This window comes from Piliocolobus tephrosceles, chromosome 4, assembly GCF_002776525.5.
Source record: "Piliocolobus tephrosceles isolate RC106 chromosome 4, ASM277652v3, whole genome shotgun sequence".
NCBI classification, from domain to species: domain Eukaryota; kingdom Metazoa; phylum Chordata; class Mammalia; order Primates; family Cercopithecidae; genus Piliocolobus; species Piliocolobus tephrosceles.
In genome coordinates, this window is record NC_045437.1 from 122,103,976 (window position 1) to 122,131,338 (window position 27,363).

The 27,363-nt window shown below is 48.7% G+C and overlaps 1 protein-coding gene across 3 annotated transcripts in view; it reads right to left on the reverse strand.

Moving 5' to 3' along the window:
- Window positions 1-27,363, reverse strand: part of WWC1 (WW and C2 domain containing 1) — a 181,092-nt gene that overhangs the window by 48,660 nt on the left and 105,069 nt on the right. For all 3 annotated transcript variants that reach the window (XM_023218897.1, XM_023218896.1, XM_023218895.1), the window contains exons 6-11: window positions 20,275-20,404; window positions 18,260-18,406; window positions 16,907-16,980; window positions 12,734-12,976; window positions 5,320-5,409; window positions 3,355-3,890 (exon numbers count right to left, since the gene is read on the reverse strand). In XM_023218897.1, coding sequence (XP_023074665.1) covers window positions 3,355-3,890; window positions 5,320-5,409; window positions 12,734-12,976; window positions 16,907-16,980; window positions 18,260-18,406; window positions 20,275-20,404 — 1,220 coding nt within the window. The remainder of the gene's footprint in view (window positions 1-3,354; window positions 3,891-5,319; window positions 5,410-12,733; window positions 12,977-16,906; window positions 16,981-18,259; window positions 18,407-20,274; window positions 20,405-27,363) is intronic.

Below are 27,363 nucleotides of genomic sequence, written 5' to 3' on the forward strand. Positions count from 1 at the left end.
GGACCCTCAGGACAGAGAAGGGAGATATTAAGCACCCGTTCTTCCACTGCCTATCCCTTTCCACTCCTAATTCAGCTCCTCCTCTTCCCTACCCTTAACAGGGGCCCTTGAAAGTCTCTGATCTGAGGCTCATAACTAAGCACTCAACACGTGCTGCACATTCCTTCCTTGCCCAAGTAATGAACACCCACGATATGCCAGGCCCATTGCCATGTTCGGAACTACAACGATGAATAAGACAGTTCCTGCCCTCCTTGCAGGAGGCAAGGCCAGATCCAGATCTTACAATCTCACAGCTAACACCTCTGAGCACCTGGGGACAGACTGGAGAAGGGCAAGGGCTCGCAGCATTGAGGGGCACAGAGTCCGGGGCATGGCAGGCTGGGGATGGTGATGGGTGACAAGGCGGGTCTGGGAGACGGCAAGTGCTGGCGATGGGGAAGCCGAGCCTGCTGAGCCCGTGGAGACCTCCTGCTTTCAGACCCATGCATCTCCACCCTCCACTAAACCACTTAAGGAGATTAATTTGTCTGCTAACCGAACAGCAGCACTAATCACATAACCTGCTTAGCGTCTGAGCTCTGCCTGGCATTGCTCGCTGTAGGGAAGGCTTCCGGAGATGGCAGGAAGGAAATGCCATCCCGAGATCTGTGTGTGCCCAGCCTACTGTGCTGTCTTAGGCCCACAAGCCCCAAGGACACTGTTGGGGAGGGGAGAGAAGGGGGTCACTTCACAGGACATAGCTGGGGTCTGAGTGTCCTGACTTGGCTTAATATTGCCATCAGAGGCACGCTCCTTGAGCCTCGTTAGAGATTCCACCTAGACCCCCTCCTCTCCAGGGAACAATTTTCTGAAGCTTGCCACCTGCTATAGTAGGGCGCTTGCTTTTATTTTGAGAGCACTCAGCAAGACTCTCTTCCTGATGAGGGAAATCCAGGGATCTCCCAGCTCCTCTTCTAAGGAAACCACTGGCACTCAAAGCCTTTGTTAACAAGGAAACCTCATTTCCCTACCATGCTCCCCCTGGCCCTTGCACACAAATGGACAATTCTGGGCACAGCAGCAGCACTCCTGCCCATGCCTGGAGCCACAGGGCTAATATGGGTCTGGCTGCTTCTAGCTGGCCTCACCTGGAGCCAGGAGCTCAAGCTTTTTGTAGACAGAACTCGGCACATGGATAATAGTGTGCATTCTGAGCAGGCGGTCCTTGTGCCAGTTCTCGTCTTGCCATTTCGCTCTGTGGGACTAACCTCAGACAAGTCTTTTAACCTCACTGTGCCTCACTTTTTTCATCTTTAAGATGGGGATAAAAGGGACAGGGCTTGGTGGTTCACGCCTGTAATCCCAGCACTTTGGGAGGCCAAGACAGGTGGATCAACTGAGGTCAGGAGTTCAAGACCAGCCTGGTCAACATGGTGAAAGCCCGTTTTTACTAAAAATACAAAAAATTAGCCAGGCATGTTGGCGTGCACCTGTAATCCCAGCTACTTGGGAGGCCGAGGCAGGAGAATCGTTTGAATCCAGGAGGTGGAGGTTGCAGTGAGCCAGGATGGCGCTACTGCACTCCAGCCTGGGTTACAGAGTGAGACTCCGTCTCAAAAAAAAAAAAAAAAAAAAAATAGCACCCACTTCCTAGAGGTGTTGTGAGGCTTAAATGAGTAAATATGTACAGAAGTACCTGAATCCTAAACACCTGTACTCTATATAGCATAGCTATGATTATTGTGAGCTATTATTCCTGTGGCCAGGAAAGCCAAGGAGGCCCAGGTGAGTTTACCGAACACCCTACTCAGTCCTGACCTTCACACCCAGAGCCAGATGGGGTTGGTGGGGCCCCAAGCACCAGGAGTTGGCATGAATGTGCACACTGAACTGCCTCCCAGCCTAAGGCATGACAATAAAGGGGTTGGGTTCTGGGGCCAGAAAGACTCAGGTTCTTATCCCTGCTTCCTCGCTTGTTGGCTGGGTGACCTAAGGCAAGTGACATCACCTCTCTGATCTCCAATTCCTCATCAGTGAAATGGACAGAATAGAAATAACCAATTTCACCATATATTAAGCACATTGCCCAACTCATAATACATCCCCAATGAAAGTTAACTATTATGATTTATTATGTGGTTGCTGCTAAAGATAAAAAGGTTTTCTCCTAATAAATCTTAGCTGTCAATGTCAGCATCATCTTCTGTTTTGAAGATTCCAACTTAAATCCCGACCAACACCCACCAAAGCGTTCTTTCTGACCCCATGCAGAATGGGAGTCAGCTCATATCATTACCAGCTTCAAACAGTCACATGGGTCCCCAGTGCAATTAGGATAAAATCCAAACTCCTTAGCATAGCCCACCAGGCCTTTCAGGATCTGGACTCTGCCTAGTTCTCTAGCCTCATTGGTAACCCCTACCTCTGACTCACAGCTTCCTGGCTCCCCTTCTATTCCCTTCCTCTGACCTCAGAGATTTTGCTCTTGCTTTTCCCAAGGCTGGCTCCATCTCACCATTCGAGACACCCTCAAATGTCATCTTCTTTTACAACCCAAGCTGCCCCGGCAGTCCCACCTCCAACCTGAAAGCCTGGATCACATTCCCTGTTTTATTTCCTTTGTAGTGCTTGTTTGGTTGCAGGTTCATTCCCTGTGCCTCCATCTGAACATAAGCTTCATGAGAACAGGGACCCTGTGTGTCTTCAACACAGAATCCTTAGTGACCAACCCAGTGCCTGACACACAGAATATCTGTTGAATGAATGGATAGATGAATCCATGTATATCCATTAGCACAGGATGACCTGACACTTAGTTTTGTTTTTGTTTTTGTTTTTGTTTTGAGGCGGAGTCTCGCTCTGTCGCCCGGACTGGAGTGCAGTGGCCGGATCTCAGCTCACTGCAAGCTCCGTCTCCCGGGTTTACGCCATTCTCCTGCCTTAGCCTCCCGAGTAGCTGGGACGACAGGCGCCTGCCACCTCGCCCGGCTAGTTTTTGTATTTTTAGTAGAGACGGGGTTTCACCGTGTTAGCCAGGATGGTCTCGATCTCCTGACCTCGTGATCCGCCCGTCTCGGCCTCCCAAAGTGCTGGGATTACAGGCTTGAGCCACCGCGCCCGGCCGACACTTAGTTTTATAAGGTGCTAAATGTCTGTTTGAGGACAGAATCTACTACCAGAAACCCTTCGCACAGGACCTCAAAAATACTGAGTTAATAAATATCCCACTGAATAAATATACTTGCCATACAAAGACCCAGCACACAGAAAGCAGTCAGTAAATACAGACTAGAATGATCACTGGGGGTTCTGAGCACAGAGGATCTCTTTCCCTCTTCCCGGTTCCCACCCTCTGGGCATGGTGCTCTCTACCTTGGCCCAGCTGCTTGCCCTCCGTTCCTGGTTCCTCCAGCCGGTATCTTTCCTGGGTGCTGTTACCAAGGCTCAGTTCACAAAGAGTGGCACTCAGCTCCGGGTCTTCAAACTCCAGGGAGTTGAGGAAAGCATCACCAGCCAGGAGGGGGTCAGCCATGAGAGGGGAACAGGGTGGGGACGGGGAGGAGAGAGAGGAACGTGGGGACAGGGAGGTCATGGACTTTGGGGTGCCAGACAGGGAACGGAGAGCCTGCAGGCGGCCACCTCCCTCTGCCTTCTGGGTCTTGGCCACCTCGTCCTCATGGATGGTGGTGATGCAGCCCGAGGGCCGGAAGCCGGTGGCCCCCTCCAGGAGCAGAAACTCCACCTTGCTCTGCAGCTCTGAGTCCAGCTGCTCAAAGGGGTCATAGTAGAGGTCAGTGAAGCTGGCTGAAGTGGAGGAGTCCAGGCTGGATGCAACCAGGGAGCCCCGGCTGGATGTGAGGGATCCGGGGCTGCTGCCTGAGGACAGGGACTGCATGCTGCTTGAGAGACTGGGACACCGGGAGGGGAAGGACAGTGAGATGCACACAGTGAAGTGGGCCCCCTGAGACCCTCTGCTGGGCTCTGGAAAGCACCATGATCTCACTAGACTTGCTTGGCAATCTCTAGGGTAGACCCTTCACCCCCATTTCATGGAAAACTGATACCCCAAGAAGGCCATATAATCAAGACATGGCAGAGCTGGGCTTTGGACTCAAGTTAGCTGCCTTAAAAGTCCACTTTTTCCTCTAGATCTGTTTCCCAGAGCTCCAATTGGCTACATTGCATTTGTATATTTTTTCATAGTTGAATCCACTATGAAACAAAAATTTCTTAATGTCTTTCTTGAAATCAACTCACTGCTTTTTTTTTTTTTTGGAGACAGAGTCTCGCTCTGTCGCCCAAGCTGGAGTACAGTGGCACGACCTCGGCTCACTGCAACCTCCGCCTCCTGGGTTTAAGCAATTCTCCTGCCTCAGCCTCCTGAGTATCTGGGACTGTAGGCGCCCACCACCATACCTGGCTAATTTTTTGTATTTTAGTAGAGACGGGGTTTCACCATGTTGCCCAGGTTAGTCTCAAATGCCTGAGCTCAGGCAATCCACCCGCCTCGGTCTCCCAAAGTGGTAGGATTACAGGTGTGAGCCACTGCGCCCACCCCAACTCACTGTTTTAATATTTTAAAACATCTATCTTAAAAGAAAACTTTACATCCTAAGTGTAATTTGAAAAGCAGTATCACTTACTACAAAGAGAAGGCCACCATTAGAAAAAAAACTAATGAAACAAAATGTTGTTATTAGATTCCAGTGATGCACTGTTGTTTATGGAGGCCCAGGCCTGAGGCTACTTTCTCTGCGTTGTATAGGCAGGTGGCAGTGTGAGTTTCCTAAGTCTTTTTTTTTCTTTTTGGAGACAAGGTTTGGCTCAGTCACCCAGGCTGGAGTGCAGTGGCACGATCTCGGCTCACGGTAAGCCTCCTCCCGGGCTCAAGTCATCCTCCCACCTCAGCCTCCCGAGTAGCTGGGACCACAGGCATGCACTGCCACAACCGGCTAATTTCGTAGTTTTAGCAGAAATGGGGTTTCGCCATGTTGCCCAGGCTGGTTTCAAACTTCTGAGCTCAAGCGATCCACCCACCTTGGCCTTGCAAAGTGCTGGGATCACAGGTGTGAGCCATGACACCCAGCCGAGTCTCCTAAGACTTCCTAGTACCTGCCTGGGGCCTTCTTTGTGCTATCTGTCTGGAGAGGTCAAGATCCCTATTCCTAGCCACGCCAGGCCACGCCCGAGTCTGCTGACAATCCACTTGCTGTGCTTCTAAACAGCCACACTCAAGCCACGGAGGATAAGCGAAGGGTAGAGCCTGGGCTGGGACACTAGGGACACCCGTGTCTGGCCATGCCCAGGGGAGCAGTGGCCTCACCGCCCACCACTCACCTTTTCAGCTGAGAGTGCAGAGTTGCCACCTGCCGAGTGGCTTCCTCCAGTTCTCTCACCAGCTGGTTCCTCTTACTGTTTAACTTTAACCTGGAGGGAGAGAAAGCATGAGAGGGATCCCCTGAAAGGAAGCACAGGCATGCACTCTTACCCATGTACACCCAGACCCACAGGCACAAGAACTTTCCGCAAGCATTTGACCATGGCAACCAGGGAGCTAGAGCATCCACATACATTATAATCCTATGATAACTGCAGTATCACTCACCCACTATATATATATCAGGCTCTCTGCTAGGAACCTTAGGTCACTGCCTTAATTCAGTCACACAATAATGCTGCATAGTAAGAATGATTTCTACCACTTTACATAAGAGGAAATCGAGGCCCTTAGAGTTGTATAATTTACCTAAAGCTGTGGAATTAGTGGCAGAATTAGGATTTCACCCAACCATACCTTCCTTCTCTTCCTTCCTCCCTTTTTCATCTCATATTTACTGAGTGCCCATTTTGTACTGGACCCTTCCCATAGCACTGGGGATAAAGTAGTGAGTGAGCACAGTAGGACTTGTTTCTGTTCTTATGGGGCTTACATTCTACTGGGGAGAACCGATATTAAATAAATACTCAAATACCTAATTAACACAGTGTATGACAAGGTCCATGAAGAAAAAGTACACAAAGGTAGAAAAGAACACAAAAGGAGAGGCCCAATTTGAACTGGCAGGTGAGCCTCTTCCAGCCAAGTGACTCTGTGGCTGAGACTGGCAGTGTGTACCCTGCCCTGTCCCTGGACCATTTTCCCAGCCTTCCCTGTGGCCGGGTGGGCAGGGCATATGACCAAGTTCTGACCAATGGGATATGAGCACAAGTAGTTAAGAAAAGTGGGTGTGTCTTCTTCACTGTCTCTTGCATGGACTCTCGTGGACTCAAAGGGGGAGGTGTTACAGATGGAAAGAGCCTGGGTTCCTGAATGACCACATGGAAGGCTGCCTGTTAACCGGACATACCCAATTAGACATTATACGGACAAGAAATAAGCCTGTTGTGTGAAGCCACAGAGACTTTGGGGGCTGTTTCTTGCAGCAGTTAGATTCCTGACTAGTAGAGAAATTTAAGGGTGGATAATGGACAGCAGCTGGCTAGGAAAAGTGCAGGAGGAAAGAACATTCCAAGCGGGGGCTTTAGCAGAGACCTTGTCATCTTGAGGTCACCATGACTGTGGGGAGGACAATGGACAGGAGGCTGAAGACTGAACGCAGGAAGGGTGGCTGTGAGGTATAACCAAGATGGTGAAGGCTTGAGCAATGCAGAGACAGAGACAGTGCCTAGGCTGCAGGAGCGGGTGAGGCTGAGGGAGTAAATGGGGAAGACTCTGTGGTTACTGCTATGAACACCCAAGTGGACCTGCCGATGGCATCTGCTAAGAGGAGAAGGCTGAGGCAGGGGAACCCAGGGGACGAGAAGAGCTCTATTATGGATATGTGGGTATGAACGCTGAACAGGTGGGCTGCTATGAAGGTTGGGGGGACGGTCCCTATCAGATGCATCACCACCTGAATGAGATTTCCATCTGCTCTGGTTTGATTTTTGTTCCCCTGAAATCCTACTTTGAAGTCCTAAGCCCCAGTACTTCCAAATGTGATTATATTTGGAGATAGGGCTTTTAAGGAGTAATTAAGGTAAAATGAGGTCAGTAGGGCAAACTCTAATCCAGCATGACTGGTGTCCTTCTAAGAGGAGATTAGCGCACAGGCATGGGGGAAGACCATGTGAAACGGAGGAAGGAGGAGGCCATCTACAAACCAAGGGAAGAGACCTCAGAAGAAAGCAACCCCGCTGACATCTGATCTTGGACTTTTACCTTCCAGACTGTGAGAAAATAAATGTCCACTGTTTAAGTCACCCAGTCAGTCTGTGGTACGTTGTTATGGCAGCCTTAGCAGACTCATGCACCATCTTAGGGCAAAATACAGAATCGAAAACAAGGGAAAGTCTAGGACCAAGCTCTGAGTACATACAACATTCCGAGGTTGGGTAGACTGGCAACAGTCAGCAAAGGAGCTGGAGAGAATGGGACCAGAGAGTCGAGAGAAGTTAGTGGATGTGATGGAATGTCACAGAACCAGAAGCAAAGATTTTCACCCAGGCATGCCTGACACCAAAGCCCAATTCAGTCAACTATCTCCCTGGAGGCAAATCCTTCTGTTTGGAAGAGACCTCTGGCTTTAGGACCATATGTCAGCCCCCACCTCTCCTGAAATCCCCCATGGAGGGCAGCTTGGGTGGACTCCAGGTGTGTCTTTGTCCCTGGAATGGCTCTCCAACCCCTGGAGTGGGCCCACTACAAAATAAAGGACCCTATCAAATAAGCCCGTGCCCTCACAAACTCATGACCTGGGCTGCTCTCGTCTGTCTACTAGACTAGTCTTTCTCAGCTTGTGGCCCACAGACTATCTGCATCAGAAAGTGGGGAGTGCTTATTGAAATGCACATTCCTGGGCCCTACTCTGACCTGCTGAATCAAGAAGCCCAGGGGTAGGGCCCAGAAATCTCTCTTTTCATTAAGCCTCCCAGGTGATCTTTAGGCACACCAAGGTTTGCAAGCTGCCGCACTGCAGGGGGATGGCAGAGAGGCAGAGACTGTGTCTTGCTCACTCAGCACCTAGCACCTAGTATAGTGCCCACCATGTAGACAGGCTCAATATTTGCTGAATGGATGACTTTTTCTCCAGATGAAGCAGACAGAGTTTATGAGCTCTGCTGAAACACCTGTATGTTATTATACGTTCCACGGACAGGTGTGTACCACTGTTGGCCTCCATCCCCTCATGTCAACCTGCTGAAGAGGGGATGACTGACTAGCTGGTCCCTGGACTGGGAAGTGAACCTAGAAAGGGCTCATTTCCATGGAAAAGCCAAGTCATGCCATCCGTCTACCCACACACCCAAGCCCCCAGCACACGCCCTGCAGTAAAGACCAGAGCTTGCTCTAGACACAATGGAAAAGTGTTGAGGGGTGGGTCGGGCTTGTTACTGGGCAACTGAATCTGTGCAATTACAGAAAAGACAACAGGAGCAGCAGGCAGAGTGGCCTTGGCATGGTTCTTGGTCAGCTCAGTCCCTGGCACTGTTCTTCTAGAGTCCTGCCTGAGGCTGGGGTGGGGGTGCACAGTGGGTTGACAGACAGCACCCGTAATGAACAAAATCCTTGACTTTCAACAGAATGAACAAGGCTGTGGAATCTCTTGACCCAGTATAAAAGGAAAGCTCAGGAACAGTTGAGGTCCAGGATCAAGGAGCAGCTGAGGCTCACCATTTTTACCTTGGTTTTCCTCTTCTCTGTGGGAGAAAAGCCACAGAGGTGTGGGCTGGGAGTAAATGTGGGTCCCCAATGAAGCCTCAACAGGATGATGAGGGGTCTGGGAGTTGGGCTGCCATGACATCCTGGCATTAGGGGCTAGCTACTGCTAGCAATGCACAGGTGCTGAGGCCACCTCCCAGTGGCGTTGGGTTTTGCAGGATAGATGGCACACGTGTGTGATGCCTGGCACATGCTGGGAGGACAAGAACACATCAAGCATGGAGGCAGGCAGAGGATCTAGAAGGTGGGGCTGGAGTCCCCACAAGCTGTAGCTCAGCACCTTGGGTGGTGGTTAAAAATGTAAGAATCTGGGCTGCATCTCAGGCCAGAAGAATCGGTCCCTGGGGTGGGGCCAGGGAGCCTGTGCACTAATGAGCATCCTGCATGACTGCACACCAGCTCTGGGGAGCAGTGGGGAAGGCCCTCGGGAAGGAGGGGGAGGCAGAGGGTAGGATGAGGTTTGTTCGGATGCCTGTGAGTCTGACTGATTTGTGAGCGGGGTTTGGCAGGTCCTGCAGTCAGCCTCTCCTGGATGTGTCTATTCCTGTCCTCAAAGGCACCTTGAATGCGAGGCTGTCGTGTAAAGATGAGGAGCATAATCATCTCATTTTGAGAGAGAGAGAATAGAGAAAGAGGAGTGAGGGGAGAAAGAAAGAAACAGAGATACTAAAAATAAAGATACACACACATGAGAAACAAAGAGAGAAGGGAAACAGAATACCAGAGTCAGAAGGATGAACACAGACAGAGACATGGAGCTGGAAGGAAACAGTTGCAGACACAAAGACAGCTGGGGCGGCTTTCCCGCCTCCCCACTGTGGGAGACCCACAGCCATGAGCATGGTACCCCATTCCTATGGGCTTCCTTCTTAGACTCCTTTTAGGGCACACGTGGCTGCCTGCCTGCATGCGCTCCAGCTTCCCTACCACTGCATTTGCCCCAAGTACTCTCCTACCAGGCCCTCCGAGCTGCCCGCTCAGCAGCTGCAGTGGAGTGGAGGTTCTGGCCTCCCTGTACTAGCTATGTGAACTCACTGCTCCGGAGGAGCCAGCAGACCTTTGAAAGATGGGGTTGAAGGCAATAACAGAAGGCCTTCTGAGTGGCAAGCACCCTAACGTGAGCACAGCCTCTGGAGCTAGCAAACCTGTGGTCTTCTAATCCCAGCTCTGGCACTTAGGGATCTCGGGTGAGCCTCATCTTTCCTCATTTGTAAAATGGGGATTAACCTCAGGGTTCCTGGGAGGTTTAAATGAGATTTTATAGGCTACCGCCTGGCACAGGATGGGAGCTTCTACATGTGGTATATCTTAGGGGTTCCTAAGAGCCTCCGATTCGAGTTTCAAGAAACCAACAATTTTACAGAAGGGAAGAGCCTGGTCTAACTGCCTGCCTTCAGACCATACATGTATTTAATGTAATTACAGTAAATCCTCAACATTGTAGATAGGTTCTTGCTAACTGCAACTTTAAGTAAAATGATGTACATGAAGTTATCAAATAATGTCATTTTTTAATAAAGTTGATGGAGCTGGGTGCAGTGGGTCACGCCTATAATCTCAGCACTTTGGGAGGCCAAGGCAGGTAGATCACCTGAGGTCAGGAGTTTGAGACCAGCTTGTCCAGCATGGTGAAACCCCATTTCTACTAAAATACAAAAATTAGCTGGGTGTGGTGGCGCGCACTTGTAATCCCAGCTACTCGGGAGGCTGAGGCAGGAGAATTGTTTGAACTCGGAAGGCAGAAGTTGCAGTAAGCCGAGATCATGCCCCTGCACTCTAGCCTGGGTGACAGGGCAAGACTCCATCTCGAAAAAAATAGAAATAAAACATAAAGTTGATGGAAAAAAATTGGTTTCATTGTATGTAGTTTTGCTTAAAGTCATAGTTTTCCAAGAACCTACTAACAAATGTTAAGCGAGGACTTAATGTATCCTGTTTTTTCCCTATTAGGCAAGTGAAACCCAAATTGGTCAATGACTTGCTCCAAGTCAGCAAGTGAGAAGCGTATTCCTTTTGACCCAACAAAGAGTGAAGCTGCCACGAGTCTGTTCTCTTCAGCTGCTGGCTGTGGGGATGATGAATAGCTAAGGGCTTCCCAGTAGCAGTTATAGGGTCTGGGAGCAAGTGAGCGACCCAGGGAATGGGTATAAAGATTTAAAAATAAAAAATCCAAACGATATACACAGAGGCCTAGTAAGGATCTGCCTAGGCCAGCTAACCATTTATTCTTTCAACAAACACTAAAGGCATGTGGGCATATAGACACAGGCCTTATCCCCAAAGCACAAAATCCCAGAGAAAGCATAATGGAGTCGTGGTGCTAAAGAAGACTTCTAGCAAGGTGCTTCCAAGGACTGCAGAACACCAATTATTCAAGCTCTGTCCTTCTCCTTCTCCTACCAACCGGTGGTGGGTCAGAGCTAATCAGCTGCTGCTGCCAATGAGGAATGGAAGAGAGGAAATGGATACACTTTGCACATCACTGCTAGCAGTTCTGACTAAGCAACTAGTGGGGAGAGATTCCCGCCATCAACGAGTCAAGAGAGTCTCTGAAGCCATGGGAAGCTAGGCGAGAACCTGGTGAACCTGATCCACCTGGCACCATGCCATGTGCAAGTGGGGCTCACTCAATTGCTAGGATGGTACTGCAGGCTAAGAGCCTTAGAGCTCGAAGGCTCCCTGGAAGACCCATGGTGGGGTGACAGAGTGAGCATAGACAGGCATCTCTAGGACTCCCGACTGCTTCAACTGAGGCACTAGGCACGTTTACTTGCTTCATAAGCTGGGCTTCCTCCTCTGATTTCACTAGAAAAAGGAATTCCCTTGCTCATATTCCAAACACACACCACACACACACACTTGAAAATCACCAGCTTCACTTCTAAGCTCCTTAGGGGCAGGGACCTTGCAGAATAAAGGCTCCTGCGAAAAAACTGGTGAAAAGAACTATAATAGATTTAAAGGTCATGGGGCAGGGACCATGTCTTGTTAATTTCTGAATCCCCCAAACTGCCTTGCACACACAGTCTGTGCAGCAAAGGGTTTCTCACATGAATGAGTAAACATTGGCTGATGAACAGAACGAATGAATGAACTTGAAGCTGGAGAGCGTAAAGCCTATGGTGAACACAGTGTTGCATTCGGTGCAGTGTGGGTGTGGAGGTTGGTGGGAACACCGAAGGAAATAAACAAAGACAATGTCTATGATAAGGTCTAAATTAGAGAATATAAACCAGTGGCTTTTAGGTTGTATCAGGCCCATAGATGAGGCTGATTTGCATTTTTTGAAAAAACTTCTGGATTAGTTCCCAATATTTAAAAATAAAAAATCCAAACGACTCTTTTGTTTGAAGTACAGGCAGCTCTGGCAGCCCGAGGCCTGTACTCCCATTTGCTGCAGCAGACAGACAGCACCTGCTCTAGACCAGTGGGGTCTGTGCACTCTGGTCTGACACAGACCACCGCCAGATGGGTCTCCAGCATTTCTGTGACCTGCTTGGCTCCTATAAGCACGCCACTTTGCAACCCCCACCCAGACCAGTGTTTTTCAAACTGCAAACTGCAACCCCTTACTTAGCATGGGGTGAAATCAATTTGGCGAGTCATGAACTGCACGAAACAAAATGCAATAGAAGAGACAAAACATCAGAGGAGCATCACAGGTAGAAAGAGCATGCACTATTTTGTGAACCTTGTATCAGGTCACAGTATAAAATGTGCATCACTGTCCAAAAATTGGAAAACGACTGCTTTAAATTATATAGAGTTATGTGGCTTAATTGAGTCAGAAGATACATTTTTGAACACCTGCACCTAAGCAGACTTTTTGGTAGCATGATTCACCATGCAAAGTACCAGGGTAGCTGGTGCACTGGATGGCGAATTATCTTTCCTGATTTCCTGTGTCGGCAATCTGAGAGATTCCTGAACTCAGCGTGCTCAGGGTGGAGCCCAGGGACCTGGAGCCCCCTCATCCTTCCACCATCTGGGGGCTGAAGACAGACTGCCAGTGAGAGAAGGGTCCTACACACCCTGGGACCCCAGCCCCACCTCTCCGTCAGCGCCTTGCTCTGGGTGTCCCGGGCTGCTTGCAGGTCCTTTTCCAGCCGCTTCCGGGCCATCTCCAGCTGCTCCACCTCCCCCTGGGTCCACTTGCGGGGGCTGATGAAGCGCATCTCCTTTAGCAGCTCCTCCTTCTCGTTGATGAGGATCAGCCGGTCCCTCTCTGAGTCCAGCACCCCAGGCCAGGCCTCACTGTCAAGCTTGGCCAGCTGGATCTTCAGGTTGGCGATCCTGGGGGCCAAGAAAGCAAGCATGACTGGTGTGCCTAATGGCACTGCGGGAACAGGAGATGCTATGAAGAAACAGACATCTCAGAGCAATCTTTGACAGTTGCTGTCTTCCTTTGATCAGCATGTCATCTCAAGGAACCTAATTTTTTTCTAAACAAACACATGTGGGTGTCTACCATGTGCAAACGAGGAAGTAGGCTCTGCAGGGATGGGGTGCAGACATGAACAAGGCAATGTCCTTGCCCTGTTCCTGGTACAATAGAGATGTGAATTCATCACCAGGCACTAACCTCTTACCACTGGCTGTGTGGCCTTGGGCAAGTTGCTCAGCTCTCTGAAGGGAATAACAAAAGCCCTTTCCTCATGCCATTTTGGTTGAAGGTTTTGTAATATAATCTGTAACCTGCAAAGCACTGTACTTGGCACATAGTAAGTCCTCGCTACTGTTGTTATGACCTGGCGTGACCACTTATTAGGTACGTTAACATTGGGCCAATTCCCTAGGCCATAAAGATAAGAAAAACACATTCATCAGAATGATTGGGAAGGGTGTCTGGCACATAGCAAGTACTGAGTCACTGGCAGTTCTGGACCACTAAGACTACAACTACTGACACGTATTCTCAAGTCAGAGAGAGGTAGTGGCACTGTGTGAACAACCGTGGATTTGGGGTCAAAGGCCTGGAGTTGGAGGCCTGGCTCGCTCTGGCCTTCCTGATGGAAGGGACCATTTCTCAAGAAATCATTTTGGTATCACAAGCTTCTAGCACAGTGACTGGTATACTGCAGGCACTAAATAACAGTTAAAGGAAAGAGCTGGCAGCCTTATCCCTTAACTGCTCTAAGACTCAGTATCTTCATCTATAAGGCAGAGATGATATGTTACCTATAGGGTGGGTTATGTGAGAACACAGCATTAAGAGCCCTTTATACATTGCCAGGTGTTACATAGACCTTCGGTATTATTATCATTATCGGTATATCATTATCAAAATAAGATTCACAGTATAACAACGAATACTGCTACAAATAGCTAACAACAATCATGACATCATCCTTTAGGACTTGGCCTCTGCAAAGTACCATCAGCTCTCATGCCCTGGCCACCACACCCCTAAAGGGTAAGATAGGAGTTTGTTCACCCAGTTGGACAGATGCCCAGGGAGGATATGATGCACCTAAGACTGCAAATCATAAACGTGGCCCATACTTGTTGAGACCAGAGGACTCTGAACTCCCAGTTCAATCTTACCTGCAGACAATGTGGCCCGTTTCTTACTTTATCAGAACACTGCTGGGGACAAAATTCACCATGATGTGTAGCAAAAATTCCATGTAGAGAAACCTAGCTAGATTTGCTTGTTCCCCAGTCAAGTATCCCAGGAGGAATTCCTACACACGTGACCCTTGCCATCTGCAGGGGATTGGTTCCAGGACCTCCCCCAGATACCAAAATCCGTGGATGCTCAAGTGCTTTATATAAAATGGCACAGCGTTTGCACATAACCTATGCACATCCTCATGTATACTTTAAATCATCTCTAGATTACTTATAATTCCTAACACAATGTAAATGCTATATAAATAGTTGTTGAATCCCCGTGGGTACAGAGGACTGACTGTAGTTATTTATTTAAATTTATATTCAGGTATACAGTAATTATTAAGATTGGCTTTGAGACAACTTTGTAGCTGCTGTTCTCCAGTACTTTGAGAATGAAATGGTATGGTAAGGCCTGGCAGAGGCTCCACCATACGCAGGACATTGGGAAGTGACTGATGCTTTATTGGATGTACTTTCTCTTTCCCTATGCCAACGCTCCTTAAATTTCGGGCCTTATATCCTTTTAAGAATCTGATAAAAACAACTAGTCTCTCTTCTCAGAAACACATGTGTGACAAAACTTGACATCCAATGATCAGACTCTCCTTGCATTACTGACACCTCCCTTCCCCTCTTTCAAGTCCTGCAGCTTGCTTTCCCATGGAGCAGGCTGCTCTGTCCTTTACACTAAAATGAGCTTCGGCAGAAGGGGGAAGCAAGAGGCTGGATAAAGTCAGATGAGCTAGGAAGCTCTGTGATGAGAAGTCTAACGGCTCAACTCCAGAGGGAACACTGCAGTCCTTTAGTGTTTCTAGGACTGACCATCTAAGATAGGCATTCCTGCAGGATGGAACAGATCCAAGGTTCAGAGTGGTCCCCTTCAGAGAGGACAAGAAGTGGCTGTCCAAATACAGAGGTCTTGCTGTTTTGCTGGACCCCTGGGGGAGCTGAAATAGTACATGAGACATCTGTTTCTTTCTACCTGACCAGTATTCAATTCGTTCTTCTTTTGTTAATAATATTCCAATTTGTCTTTGGGAAACCACTCCTTTCGTACTTTCAAGTCACCTGGTTCCCATACAGCTGACCCTTCACAGCATTGGAAACATGACGCATGCCTAGATCTTTAGAGAATTCTAATTTTGCCCACCCCTAGCTGTCCTGTAACAATGCTTGGTTCACCCAAAAAAGGCAGGGAGTCTCAAACCCAAGGCTAGTTAAAACTATTGGGAAAGGTAGGCCCCCTTTCTGCAGGGATTGCTAACCTGGTAGTGTGTAAGCTCCGAATTGCTGGGAGTTGCCTTGTTACTTTGACAGGAAAGTCTGCTGTAGAGTAAAGCCAACATAAAGGCAAGCAGGGTGAAGAAAGGGAGAGAGACTGAGTCTGTGTAATATCATCTGAGTCTCTGGATCCAGCTGTGCCTGAAGCTAGGTATCTCAGGACTTCGGAGTTAAGTAAGACAATACATTCCGTTTTTTGCTTTCTCTGGTTTCTATCAGATTTCTGTCATTTCCGCAGTTCTACTATTCACACAGAATTGGCAGAGGGGCAGAGCTGGGCACTGCCATACTTCACCTGGCCTGGCTGAGAAGGTCCACAGGCCAGACAACTTAGTCTAGGAAGGAATGGATGCAATGTGCCTGGCTTCCATCCACACCACAATGCCCAGGGCATTCTTTGCCAGTAACGCTGGCTCAGAGTACAGAAAGATCATGAACTTGAAGCCCAATTGTCCAGGGTTCAAATTCTGCCTCTACCATCTGGAATAGTCATGAAATGTCTTGGTCTTACCTTTTTCCTCTCTAACATGGAGATAATAAGAGAGACCCTGTGCTATAAGGTTGCTTTTAAAATTAAATGAGAAGATGTATGCACAAATGTTTTAGTATAATGAACAATCTCAGCCAAGTGTAGTGGTGCATGCCTATAATCCCAGCCACTCAGGAGGCTGAGGTGGGAGGATCGATTAAGGCCAGGAGTTCAAGACCAGCCTGAGTAACATAGTGAGACCCTGTCTCTAAAAAAGAAAACAAAGTAATTAAAAAAAAATTTTTTTGTTTAGGCCTATAACAGATGCTCTAAAAATGTCAGCTTTGATTATTATTTTGATTTTATTTGTGGTAGTGGAACCCGACTGGTTAGGATTCTGTGAAGCCACAGAACATCCCAGGGGTCTATACTGCTTAAAAGCCCAGCTTGCTCCCAGCTGTGCAGGAGACACTGAAGAGGGTAGTGTCCATAATCTTTTTAGCCTGTTGCTGAAAGTCCAGTTGTGCTCCTTCAAACCAAAATGCTTACAGGATCATGGGAAAGTCTTGGTTACAGAAATCAAGACAGGCAAGTGGGAAGATAACTCGGCTTTGCGATTAAACAGATCTGGGTTCAAAGCATAGTTCCACTCTCTATCTTGTGAAGTGTCCTGGGTGAGTCATTTCCTCTCTGAATTTCAGAGAGGATGAAAATATAAAGATGATAATAACTATCTTCATAATCTTTGTGAGGATTAAAGAAGACGAAGTGTGTGAAAAGCCAAGCACAGAGCAGGCATTCTACAATAGTAGTTATTATTTTTGGAACCACCCTGCCCCTAGCCCCAGCCCAATTACCTTCTTTTAGCTTCTTCATATCGAAGGCGCAATCTGACCTTCTCTGCCAACTGATTGTTGCTGTTGATGCTGAACTGGAGGAGAAGAACGAAGTCAGGAATTACGTGGCTGTTGTGGCAGGTGCTGAGTTGGGTTTCAAGGGCTCATGAGAGACTTGGCAGCTTGAGGGGGCAGTAGCCAAGAATAGCCCCCGCTGATGGGGCTGGCGGTGCAGATCGCAGGGAAGCTGGTGAAGCAGAAACACTTTCCTCCCTTCAGGCCACGGGAAGAGCCGTACACTAAGACATCGATCACTTTGAAAACAGAAGCCAAAGGCCCAGAATATCATCTTGCAGCCCCCAATGGCTTGGCTTGGTGCCAATTCAAGCCACAGAAGCATGGAGGACAGTTGGTGAGGAGGAAACAGGGATAGCCAGTATCAAGAAAGCCATTCTGGGGGCACTGGGGAGGGGATCCATAGAAAACTCAGAGAGGCTACAGTCAGGAGTGAAACACTGGGTAGGTGGGGAGAAGACCCCAGCACTCACAAAGAGGGCTACAGTTCCTTTACGAATACTTTGGCCTGCAGATGGCTAGTAGCTGGACACATGGTGGTGTGGGGAAGGAAGGGACAGCCTCTTTTGCCGTGCTAGTCTGTTAAGAGCAGCAAGAGGCTACAAGGCTCACCGGTCACCCTTGGACAAGTGGGGAGACAGCTATGGAACTCAGGAACAGCATTTAGAGGCTGTTTGCCACAGAGGCTGGAAGGCGGATTCGTTCAATGTTGCTGGCTCTAGTAAAACAAAAGCTCTCCACGAGTTACGAGGCACCGTGGGTCAGCCCTACTCTAACCTTTTCCTGAGCCACATCTGGACAGCGCTTTCACTATTCATAACTAGGACTGGACTGAGCTTAGGAACTGGGAGTCAAGCAGCTGCCTGAAAGCTGCATGCATTGTTTTGAGACTAACAGGAGGAAAATATCCTCTGCTGTCCAGTTGGGGAAAGAAAAATGGAAACGGAACTGCAAAATAGTATGAAAAAGCCCAAACCAAAACAGAACGCAGAGAAAGACATTTTGTCCTTTAAACATGCTTTCTGTGCAGCATTAAGAGACACTAGCACCTGGCCAGGCAATATTAAGGGCCATGGTGTTCGTCACTGCAGGCTTTTCCTCCACGGCATCACATCATATCCTCCTGGGGCCAGGAGGTCTGTAAGAGAACAGAGCTCCAGCGGGCTGAGGCAGCAGCCAGCCCCGCAGAGAGCCCCTGGCCAGCTCCCTGGTGAGCCATGAGAAGGCAGGTGCCCACTACAGCAGCCTCACAGCTGCCATCCTGTGGAAGGGCCCCAGCATCCTGCCCTGTCTACTCACGCTTCCTGAGATGTCTGTCTGGGAGCTCACGTCCAGGTACTGTTTCGGCAGCGGGAAACTTGAACTCTCCAGAGAGCTGCTGCTGGACCACAGGTCTGAGTGAGACCCCCTGTCGGTGTGGAAGCCGTCCTTCAACATGGCAAGGCTCTGAAGGAAGGGAGAGCAGGGTTAGTGACGCGCTTTCCCAGGAGGGAGCTCTGGGTCTGCCACGCTCCCCGTGCTTCCCTCTCTACCCTCCCTTAATTTAGGAACCCATGCCCTCCCCAGACATCCTACCGATCCTGTGATAGAGAGCTAGCACTGAGTGGGTCCTTGCTGTGTGCCAGGCTCTGTGCTGGGCCTATGACATAGGAGAAACCGGTGTGGATGCCGACCGACTCTGGAGCCACACTGCCCTAGTTGGAACCCCTGCTCTGCTGCTTCCCAGCTGTGGGACTTCACCTAGCTGAATAACCTCTCTTTGCCTCGATTTCCTCTCCTGTAAAATGAGAATAATTGGCTGGGTGCTCATGCCTGTAATCCCAGTGCTTTCAGAGGCCAAGGTGGGAGGATCACTTGAGGCCAGGAATTCAAGATCAGCCTGGGCAACAAAGCGGGACCCCCATCTCTGAAAAAAAAATTTTTTTTGCTGGATGTGGCAGTGCATGTCTGTAGTTCCAACTACTCGGGAGGCTGAGGTGGGAGGATTGCTTGAGCCCAGGAGTTCGACGCTGCAGTGAGCTATGACTCTGTCACCACACTCCAGCCTGGGCAATAGAGCGAGACCCTGGTTCTTAAAAAAAAAGGGGGGGGGGGTGGGAGAATCACAGGTCCTATCTCACAGGGCAATCATCTTGATTAAATGAGATTAAATGAGATGACAAGTGAATACAGCCCATACTCAACAACTGTCAGCTTTACCAGAGTCTCACTGAATCCTGACAATAGTCATGCAAAGAATGACCTATGATTATCCCCAGTTTATTGATGAGAAGCTGGCAATTGACCGAGGTAAGATTTGGACCTGGTCTATCTGGCTTAAGGCTCTGCGATCTCAACCACTAATCAGAACAGGAACACGCCTCACTGTCCATGAGTTAGTTCCTCATCTAAATGTTTTCACTGGGCTGCTGTCCCCGGCGGGAGCTTCAAAACTGTTCTGTTTGTCATAGAGCATATAGCTTCCTCCACTAAGTCATTTATAGCATCTCTGAGGACTCCTAATCTGCCAGTGAAATATCTGAGGTCAGGGTGGTTCCTGGAAGGGGAGGTGATATGTACGGGGGTAAGAGAATGGGTCTGTGAGTCAGGGGTTCACAGGTTTGAATCATGGCTCTAGCTTCCTCTCTGAGTTGTACAGTCTTTTTTCTGTAGGATGGGGATAAACTAGGGTTGATTTAAGAGATGAGACACAATGCATGCAAAAGGCTTGGCATAATCACCTGGCACATTACATAATATCTATTATAATTTGTTCAGTTCCCAGCATAGAGGCAGAACACACAATGAAATGCTTATAGAGATGCTACATTTTGATGTCAAAGGTTAATGATGTTGAAACCATTAACATCATTTGATTCTTTGAAAAATAAGTCAGAGGCCAGGCGCGCTGGGTCATGCCTGTAATTCCAGCACTTTGGGAGGCTAAGGTGGGAGAATCACTTCAGCCCAGGAGTTACCAAGACCAGCCTGAGCCACATAGCAAGACTCCCTCTATTAAAAAATAAAAGTTTAAAAAACAAAGAAAAAATAAGTCAGGTAATTAGAGCTAGTGGCAAGGATGTGGCCTTTGGACTAGTCCAGATGACTTCCATTCCAAGTCTGCCATTTACACTAGCTGTGTGACCTTATGCAAGTCACTTAATGCTTCTGAGCCTCCACGTCCTCCTCTATGAAATGGAACCAAAACCCCAGGAAGACTGGTAATGAGAACTCAGCAATGTGTGTACCATGTAGAAATAGTCCACGTAAGACTGGCATACAGGAATACTCAGGAGAAATCAAGATGGCACCCACATCAACAGGAACTTGCATACCTTAATGAGATCTTGCTTTTCCTTTTCCCCACAGGTAATAGCCTTTTTGATGGCTTTTGTTTCTCTCAAGACAGCCTGAGCTTCATCCAGTTTGTAGCTGCCCTGAGCATCAGACATTTTCTTATCGATTCTAGGAGACAGTTAATGGGAAAGGTCAGCCTTAGATAGGGTGAGGGACAGGGTCTCCCCAGGGGAAAAGCACAGACCACAGGACTTCAGTTACTTAAGAAGGCCCCTCCCTCTGTCCTGCTAATCCTGCCTCCCTAGGTCCCACTTGTGGGATAAGGCATGGAAGGTCCCGGGCTGGGCATGGTGGCTCACACCTGAAATCCCAACACTTTGGGAGGCCAAGGCAGGTGGATCACTTGAGGTCAGGAGTTCAAGACTAACCTGAGGAACACGGTGAAACCCCGTCTCTACTAAAAGTACAAAAATTAGCCGGGCATGGTGGCACGTGCCTGTAATTCCAGCTGCTTGAGAGGCTGAGGCATGAGAATTGCCTGAACGCGGGAGGCAGAGGTTGCAGTGAGCCGAGATCACGCCACTGCACTCCAGCCTGGGAGACAGAGCAAGACTCTGTCTCAAAAAAAAGAAAGAAAGAAAAGGAAAAAAAAAAAAAGGCAGAGAAGGTTCCTGTTATACAGCCAATGCGGGGGGGGTGCAGAAGCAACATTGCTCGTGAAGTCAGTGTCCTCTAAACATCAGCTCTTACGGGAAACCTTTCCTGATTACGTCCCTGGCTCCTCCAGGCTGGGTAGCGGCTTCCCATATACATCACACATAGCTGTGACTCCGCAGTCATTACACTGTGTGACAGTTTGTGTATTATAGTTTATGTGGTAGCATCTTTGACTTGACTCTGGAAGGCTTGGGAACAGGAGGCAGAGTTGAACATGTGTGTCTCATTCTTTTTTGGAGGGAGGGCAGGCTGTCCTGTGCATTGTATGATGTTTAGCAGCCTCCCTGGCCTCACCCCACAAGATGCTGTTGGTACCCTCACCCTGAATGGTGACGACTGAAAATATCTCCAAGTATTACCTAATGTCCGTTGAGGGAGAGGGAGCAAAATCATGCTGGTCAAGAACCACTGTCTTTAATAAGCATGTGTTGAACTCATGAACACAATGACGAAAAGGACAGAAGGATGAAAAACTCCCAGCCCTACTACCCATTAGTAGGATGATCCTGGGGTCATCTCTCAAATACACAGAGCCTCGGTTTCCTCCTCTAAAAAGCCTGGAAAACGTTATCCGCCTAACCCATATTCATGGAGTTGTCAGGAACATCAAATGGAATACGGGATGGAAAATCCTGTGATAAACTAGGAATTACTGTACAGACATAAGGGATTAAAACGCTTCTAGCCTGGAGAGCTTATTGGCTTATCCAGGCCTTACATACAGGTTCATTTTGATGGGGGAAAAACTAAAAAAAAAAAAAGCGGGGCGGGGCGGGGGGAGGTCCTGATGTAGTTTTGTGAAGGTCAGACCAAACCAGACAGGCAGGGGTGAGCTTCTGAAGAAGGAGGGTCCAGGTGTCAAAAAGGTTCTGGGGGCAGAGATGCATTTTAACTACATCACACTTTCGCCAAAGGCTAGGCCTGAGGTTTCAGTCCAAGGTGGAGAAAAAGGAGTTTTACAGTCTGCGGGAACACCACAAACTCATTATTTCAGCATGAGAAACTGCTCACAGGCACTCCTTTGTGGTTTTCTGCTACAGGCCAAACTGTCCTGGGCTAAAAATAACCCTCATGGGGAATCCTGAGCACGAGCAGGTTTTCATCCTGGCCTCATCGTCTGCGCCTCCAAGCAGAGGAGAGAGCAGGCATGGAGCGAGGTCTCCACACAGCCTCCCTCTGCGGTTACTTCAGCCTCCATGGAGAGAAAACAAAGCCCCGTTTATGTCTCCCCACTAAAAATAGCCTGTCTATTCCTTTCCAGGACTCGGGCCTGGGCAGGCCTATCAGGTCGGCAAGGACTGGCCCCCGATTTAGTCTAAAAAATTAGTCTGAGGGAGCTTAGAAGATGCTGCTCCGTGGCAGGGAGGCTCCCCAGAGCCAGTGTCCGGGACAGGCAGTGGCCCTGCTGCAGATGGGCATAGGAGGTGCAGGGAGACATTGTTTGTTGGAGCATGTCCGAGGGCTGGGGACTCTGGGGAGGGGGCTGTGCCCAGCTGTCCTCTGTCAACAGGGCGAGAATGGCTTCGAATCCCTGGCAGGATGAGACAGAAGCGGTTTGTCTGCTGGGCTTCCGACAGCCTCTACCTGACTTCTTCAAGGGCCTTAGCAACCTGGCCTCTGGAATTTGGCTCCAGAGAGCAGCTCTGAGAGGGAACACTCTTGGGATGAAGCTGGGTGGGGAGGGGGTGGGGGAAGAACAAAGGGTCACCATTATACACTCGGTGAATGAATCTTTTTTTTTTTTTTTTTTTTTTTTGAGACGGAGTCTCGCTCCTGTCTCCCAGGCTGGAGTGCGGTGGCCGGATCTCAGCTCACTGCAAGCTCCGCCTCCCGGGTTCCCGCCATTCTCCTGCCTCAGCCTCCCGAGTAGCTGGGACTACAGGCGCCCGCCACTTCGCCCGGCTAGTTTTTTGTATTTTTTAGTACAGCCGGGATTTCACCGTGTTAGCCAGGATGGTCTCGATCTCCTGACCTCATGATCCGCCCGTCTCGGCCTCCCAAAGTGCTGGGATTACAGGCTTGAGCCACCGCGCCCGGCCGAATCTTTTTTGTTTTAAGGGAAAGAAAAGTGTGTGTGTGTGTGTGTGTGTGTGTGTGTGTATGTGGGGATGCATGTGTTTTAGGATTTCCAAATCCCTCAGCTGTCCTCTCTTCAGGCCTTTAGAGATTTAAACACCCGGTAGCCACAGAGAGGTGGGGCAAAGGCTGACAGCAGCCGACTCCTGGTCCTGTCCAGACACCTCCTACCTGGGCATGGCAGGGCGAGGCACTGCACTGCCCTCCTCCCATAGGGGGAGATGCCTGGTCTCCACTCTTCCCTATTAGAAAGGGAGCTGACAAGTCAAAGTCCCAAGCTTTCATCTTGATTTTTCTTTGCAACCTCCTCCAAGAGGCAACCTTTAATCCTCATCAACCTTTTCCCTTCTCTCTTTTTTAAACAGGTTGCTGACTATGAATTGAACCAATATGGATTCGTGGCCCGGAGTAACTCAACTGCCCAAGGAAGCTTAACTGGTATCATCACAATTATGACAGGTGACATAGCTGCTCTTAAAAAACAACAGAGCTGGCCGGGCATGGTGGCTCACGCCTGTAATCCCAGCACTTCGGGAGGCCTAGGTGGGCAGATCATGAGGTCAGGAGATTGAGACCATCCTAGCTAACATGGTGAAACCTCATCTCTACTAAAAATATAAAAAATTAGCCAGGCATGGTGGCATATGCCTGTAGTCCCAGCTAGTCAGGAGGCTGAAGCAGGATAATTGCTTGGACCTGGGAGGTGGAGGTTGCAGTGAACCGAGATTGCGCCGCTGCACTCCAGCCTGGGTGACAGAGTGAGACTCCGTCTAAAAAGAAAGAAACAAACAATAGAGCTTTTGGCTGCTAAAGAGAAATTTTCTAAAAGGGGAAATTACATGTGGTCAAAGTTATCCTGGAAATTCCTTAAGGATAACTTGTACCTTTCCCCATGTTCTGACATAAGAGTAGGCACAGAAGTAGAAGCGACTGGATAGCATCCCTGTCAGACTCTGAAAAAGAGGCCTTACATTTTCTGGGAATGAGGAGGGAGTCATCTGGGATGACACTGGGAAGAGAGGTATTGAGACATGAACTTCAAAATCCAGTAGTCCTGGGTTTCAGCCCTAGCCCTGACACCTGCAAGCTGGGTGGCTCTGGGCATGTTTTCAACCCTGCCAGTGCCCTTATCTGTAATATATGGCAGGACAAAAACTTCTCTTAAAAGGGGGTGAAGAGAATGAAACGAGGTGGCTGGCGTGAAGTGCTTCCCTGGCACACTCTCTAGCCCAGGGCAGACGTAGAGTTCATCTGAGTTCCCTTCCCAATACAAGCAGGCAACCAGCTAGAGGTCACCACCCCAGCCCATTCTCAAGGAGCTCATCCCTCATGCCAGACACTACCACACACTTGACACGGATTTTCCAGTTCAATCTTTACAACCCCTAGTTTTTCAAATGAACTCAAAGCTTACAGGGGTTAAGTCATTTTCCAAGGACCCAGGGAACTGGGATTTGAACCCTGACCACCTGCCTCTCAAGACTGCATTCCTGACTCTCTCTGCCAAGGTGTACATTAAAGGAGGGGTCTTCCTCCACACTGGACGCAGAGCCCGGCTTCGGGCTAAGGAGTGTGGGTGGCTGGAGCTGCCATGGAGTCTTATCTGGGCCTGATATCAAACATGGGGCAGACGGAGAGGGGAAGAAAGGAGGCTTGTCTTTGGGGTTTCAGCATCAGCTTACCAAACAACAAGAGTTTTCAATGCTGCTACAGGGTGACAAAGTGGTAAAACAGGTTTGCGGTGGCTCAGAGAATAATGGGAAGTGTTCTAATCAGAAGCTCTTGAGGACTGCAGGAGCCAGGAGGCAGGGAGAACCCATTCAGTAAGATGATGGGAGTGAGTAGCCCTTAAACTGTGTGCTCAGAAGCTGTTTTGCTGCGAAGTGGAGGAATCAGGCTATTGTTTTAATAGGTCAAAAATAGGCATTTTCTAAGCTTATAACTATTGCTCCAAACTGTCATTGGTGCTACTGAAGATTACCAAGAAGCATAAAGCATGGTTCCAGGTCTTAATAATTCAGAATCTGGTTTGAGAGACAAGATTGGTATATGTATATACACATATATGAATAACATGTATATAACAAAGATGTAAACACATAGAAAGCCATACTTTGTAAGACACAAAAATTACAGACAATTTGTAATAAGATAAAGCCATATACATATTTCTTATAGCATGTGTATAGACATCCAAAGGCTTGAGGCTATGGCCACAGAATGATGAGGGTAGATTTGAAATTCATGGAATGAGGAAAAGGTATAGTAGTCAGGGAGAGACAAAAAGCAAGAAATAGCCATCCATGCAGGTGTGGCCTCCCTGGGAATGTAAGTGAGATGCCCCCTTGGAAGGCAGAAATCTGCCGAGTGTCCTGCCTAGAGCTTCTGAGAGGGCTACCAGGTGACCTTCGTAATGATTGTCCAGTGAGCCCATTGGATACACTGAACACAATTCAATGAATGAGTCTCAGTTACATGCTGTAGTTAATAATAACAATAAGCTAACATCTTTCTCTCTCCCTTTCTTAATTTCTTTCTTTCCCCCTCTCTCTCCTTCTTCGCTTCCTTTTTTTCCTTTTCTTCGAGACAGGGTCTCACTTTATCTCCAGACTGCAGGGCTTTCTTTCTCTCTCTCTCTCTCCTTCTCTTTCTTTCTCTCTCCTTCCTTTCTTTTTTTCTTTCTTTCTTTGGAGAGAGGGTCTTACTTTGTCACCCAGACTGGAGGGCTTTTTCTCTTTCTCTCTCGTTCTTTCTTTTTTCTTTCCTTCCTTCTTTCCTCCCTCCGTTCTTCCCTCCCTTCTTTCCTTCCTTCCTTCCTCCCTCCCCTCCCCTCCCCTCTTCTCCTCTCCTCTTCTCTCTCTCTCTCTCTCTTTCATTCTTTTGAGACAGGGTCTCACTTTGCCACTCAGACTGGTATGCAGTGGTGCAATCAGCTCACTGCAACCTCCAACTCACAGGCTCAAGCGATCCTCTCACCTTGGCCTCCCAAAGTGCTGGGATTATAGGCCTGAGCCACCGTGCCCAGCCACAATAAGCTAACTTTTCTTGAGTACCTGCTAAATGACTCAGTTTTCTCATCTATCAAATGTGGGTAGTTAGATAACAAAGCATTCCTTATAGTGTTACTGTAGGATCAAAGGAGCATACTTGCATGGAAACACTGCAGGGGTTCTCTGGCACAGAGTAACTGTTTGACAAAGCTTAGCTAGTATAGTCACAATCAGGACAGGTAACACAACTACTCTTTTTTTTTTTTTGAGATGGAGTCTTGCTCTGTTGCCCAGGCTAGAGTGCAGTGGCACATTCTCAGCCCACTGCAAGCTCTGCCTCCCTGGTTCAAGCGATTCTCCTGCCTCAGCCTCCTGAGTAGCTGGGATTACAGGCACCTGCCACTGTGCCTGGCTAATTTTTGTATTTTTAGTAGAGACGAGGTTTCACCATCTTGGCCTGGCTGGTCTCGAACTCCTGACTTTGTGATCCACCCGCCTCAGCCTCCCAAAGTGCTGGGATTACAGGTGTGAGCCACCACGCCCGGCCACAACTACTTTTAAGAAACAACAAAGTGCCAGGCACGGTGGCTCACGCCTATAATCCCAGCACTTTGGGAGGCCGAGGTGGGCGGATCATGAGGTCAGGAAATCGAGACCATCCTGGCTAACACGGTGAAACCCCGTCTCCACTAAAATACAAAAAAATTAGCTGGGCGTGGTGGCAGGCACCTGCAGTACCAGCTACTCGGGAGGCTGAGGCAGGAGAATGGCGTGAACCCAGAAGGCGGAGCTTGCAGGGAGCTGAGATCACGCCACTGCACTCCAGCCTGGGCAACAGCGTGAGACTCCATCTGGGTGACAGCGTGAGACTCCATCTCAAGAAAAAAAAAAAAAAAAGAAACAACAAAGCTACTGCATGTTCTCACTTGTAAGTGGGAGCTAAATGATGAGAATACATGGACACATAGAGGGGAAAAACACAGACTGAGGCCTCTGGGAGGGTGGAGGGTGAGAGAAGGGAGAGGATCAGGAAAAATAACTAATGGGTACTAGGCTTAATACCTGGGTGATGAAATAATCTGTACAACCAACCCCCATGACACAAGTTTACCTGTATAACAAACCTGCACATGTACCCCTGAACTTAAAATAAAAGTTAAAAAAAAAAAAAAGAAGAAGACACAACAGAGCTGTATTTTACCTGGCCACAGCTCAGCTTCTAAAGATGAAAATTACATCTGGTGAAAGTTATCCTGGAAACTCCTTAAGTCACCCACAGAGCACAATGTACGTGGTATCGTGCATACTTTTCTAGTAATTGGTATTTGCTAGAAGAGATCATTA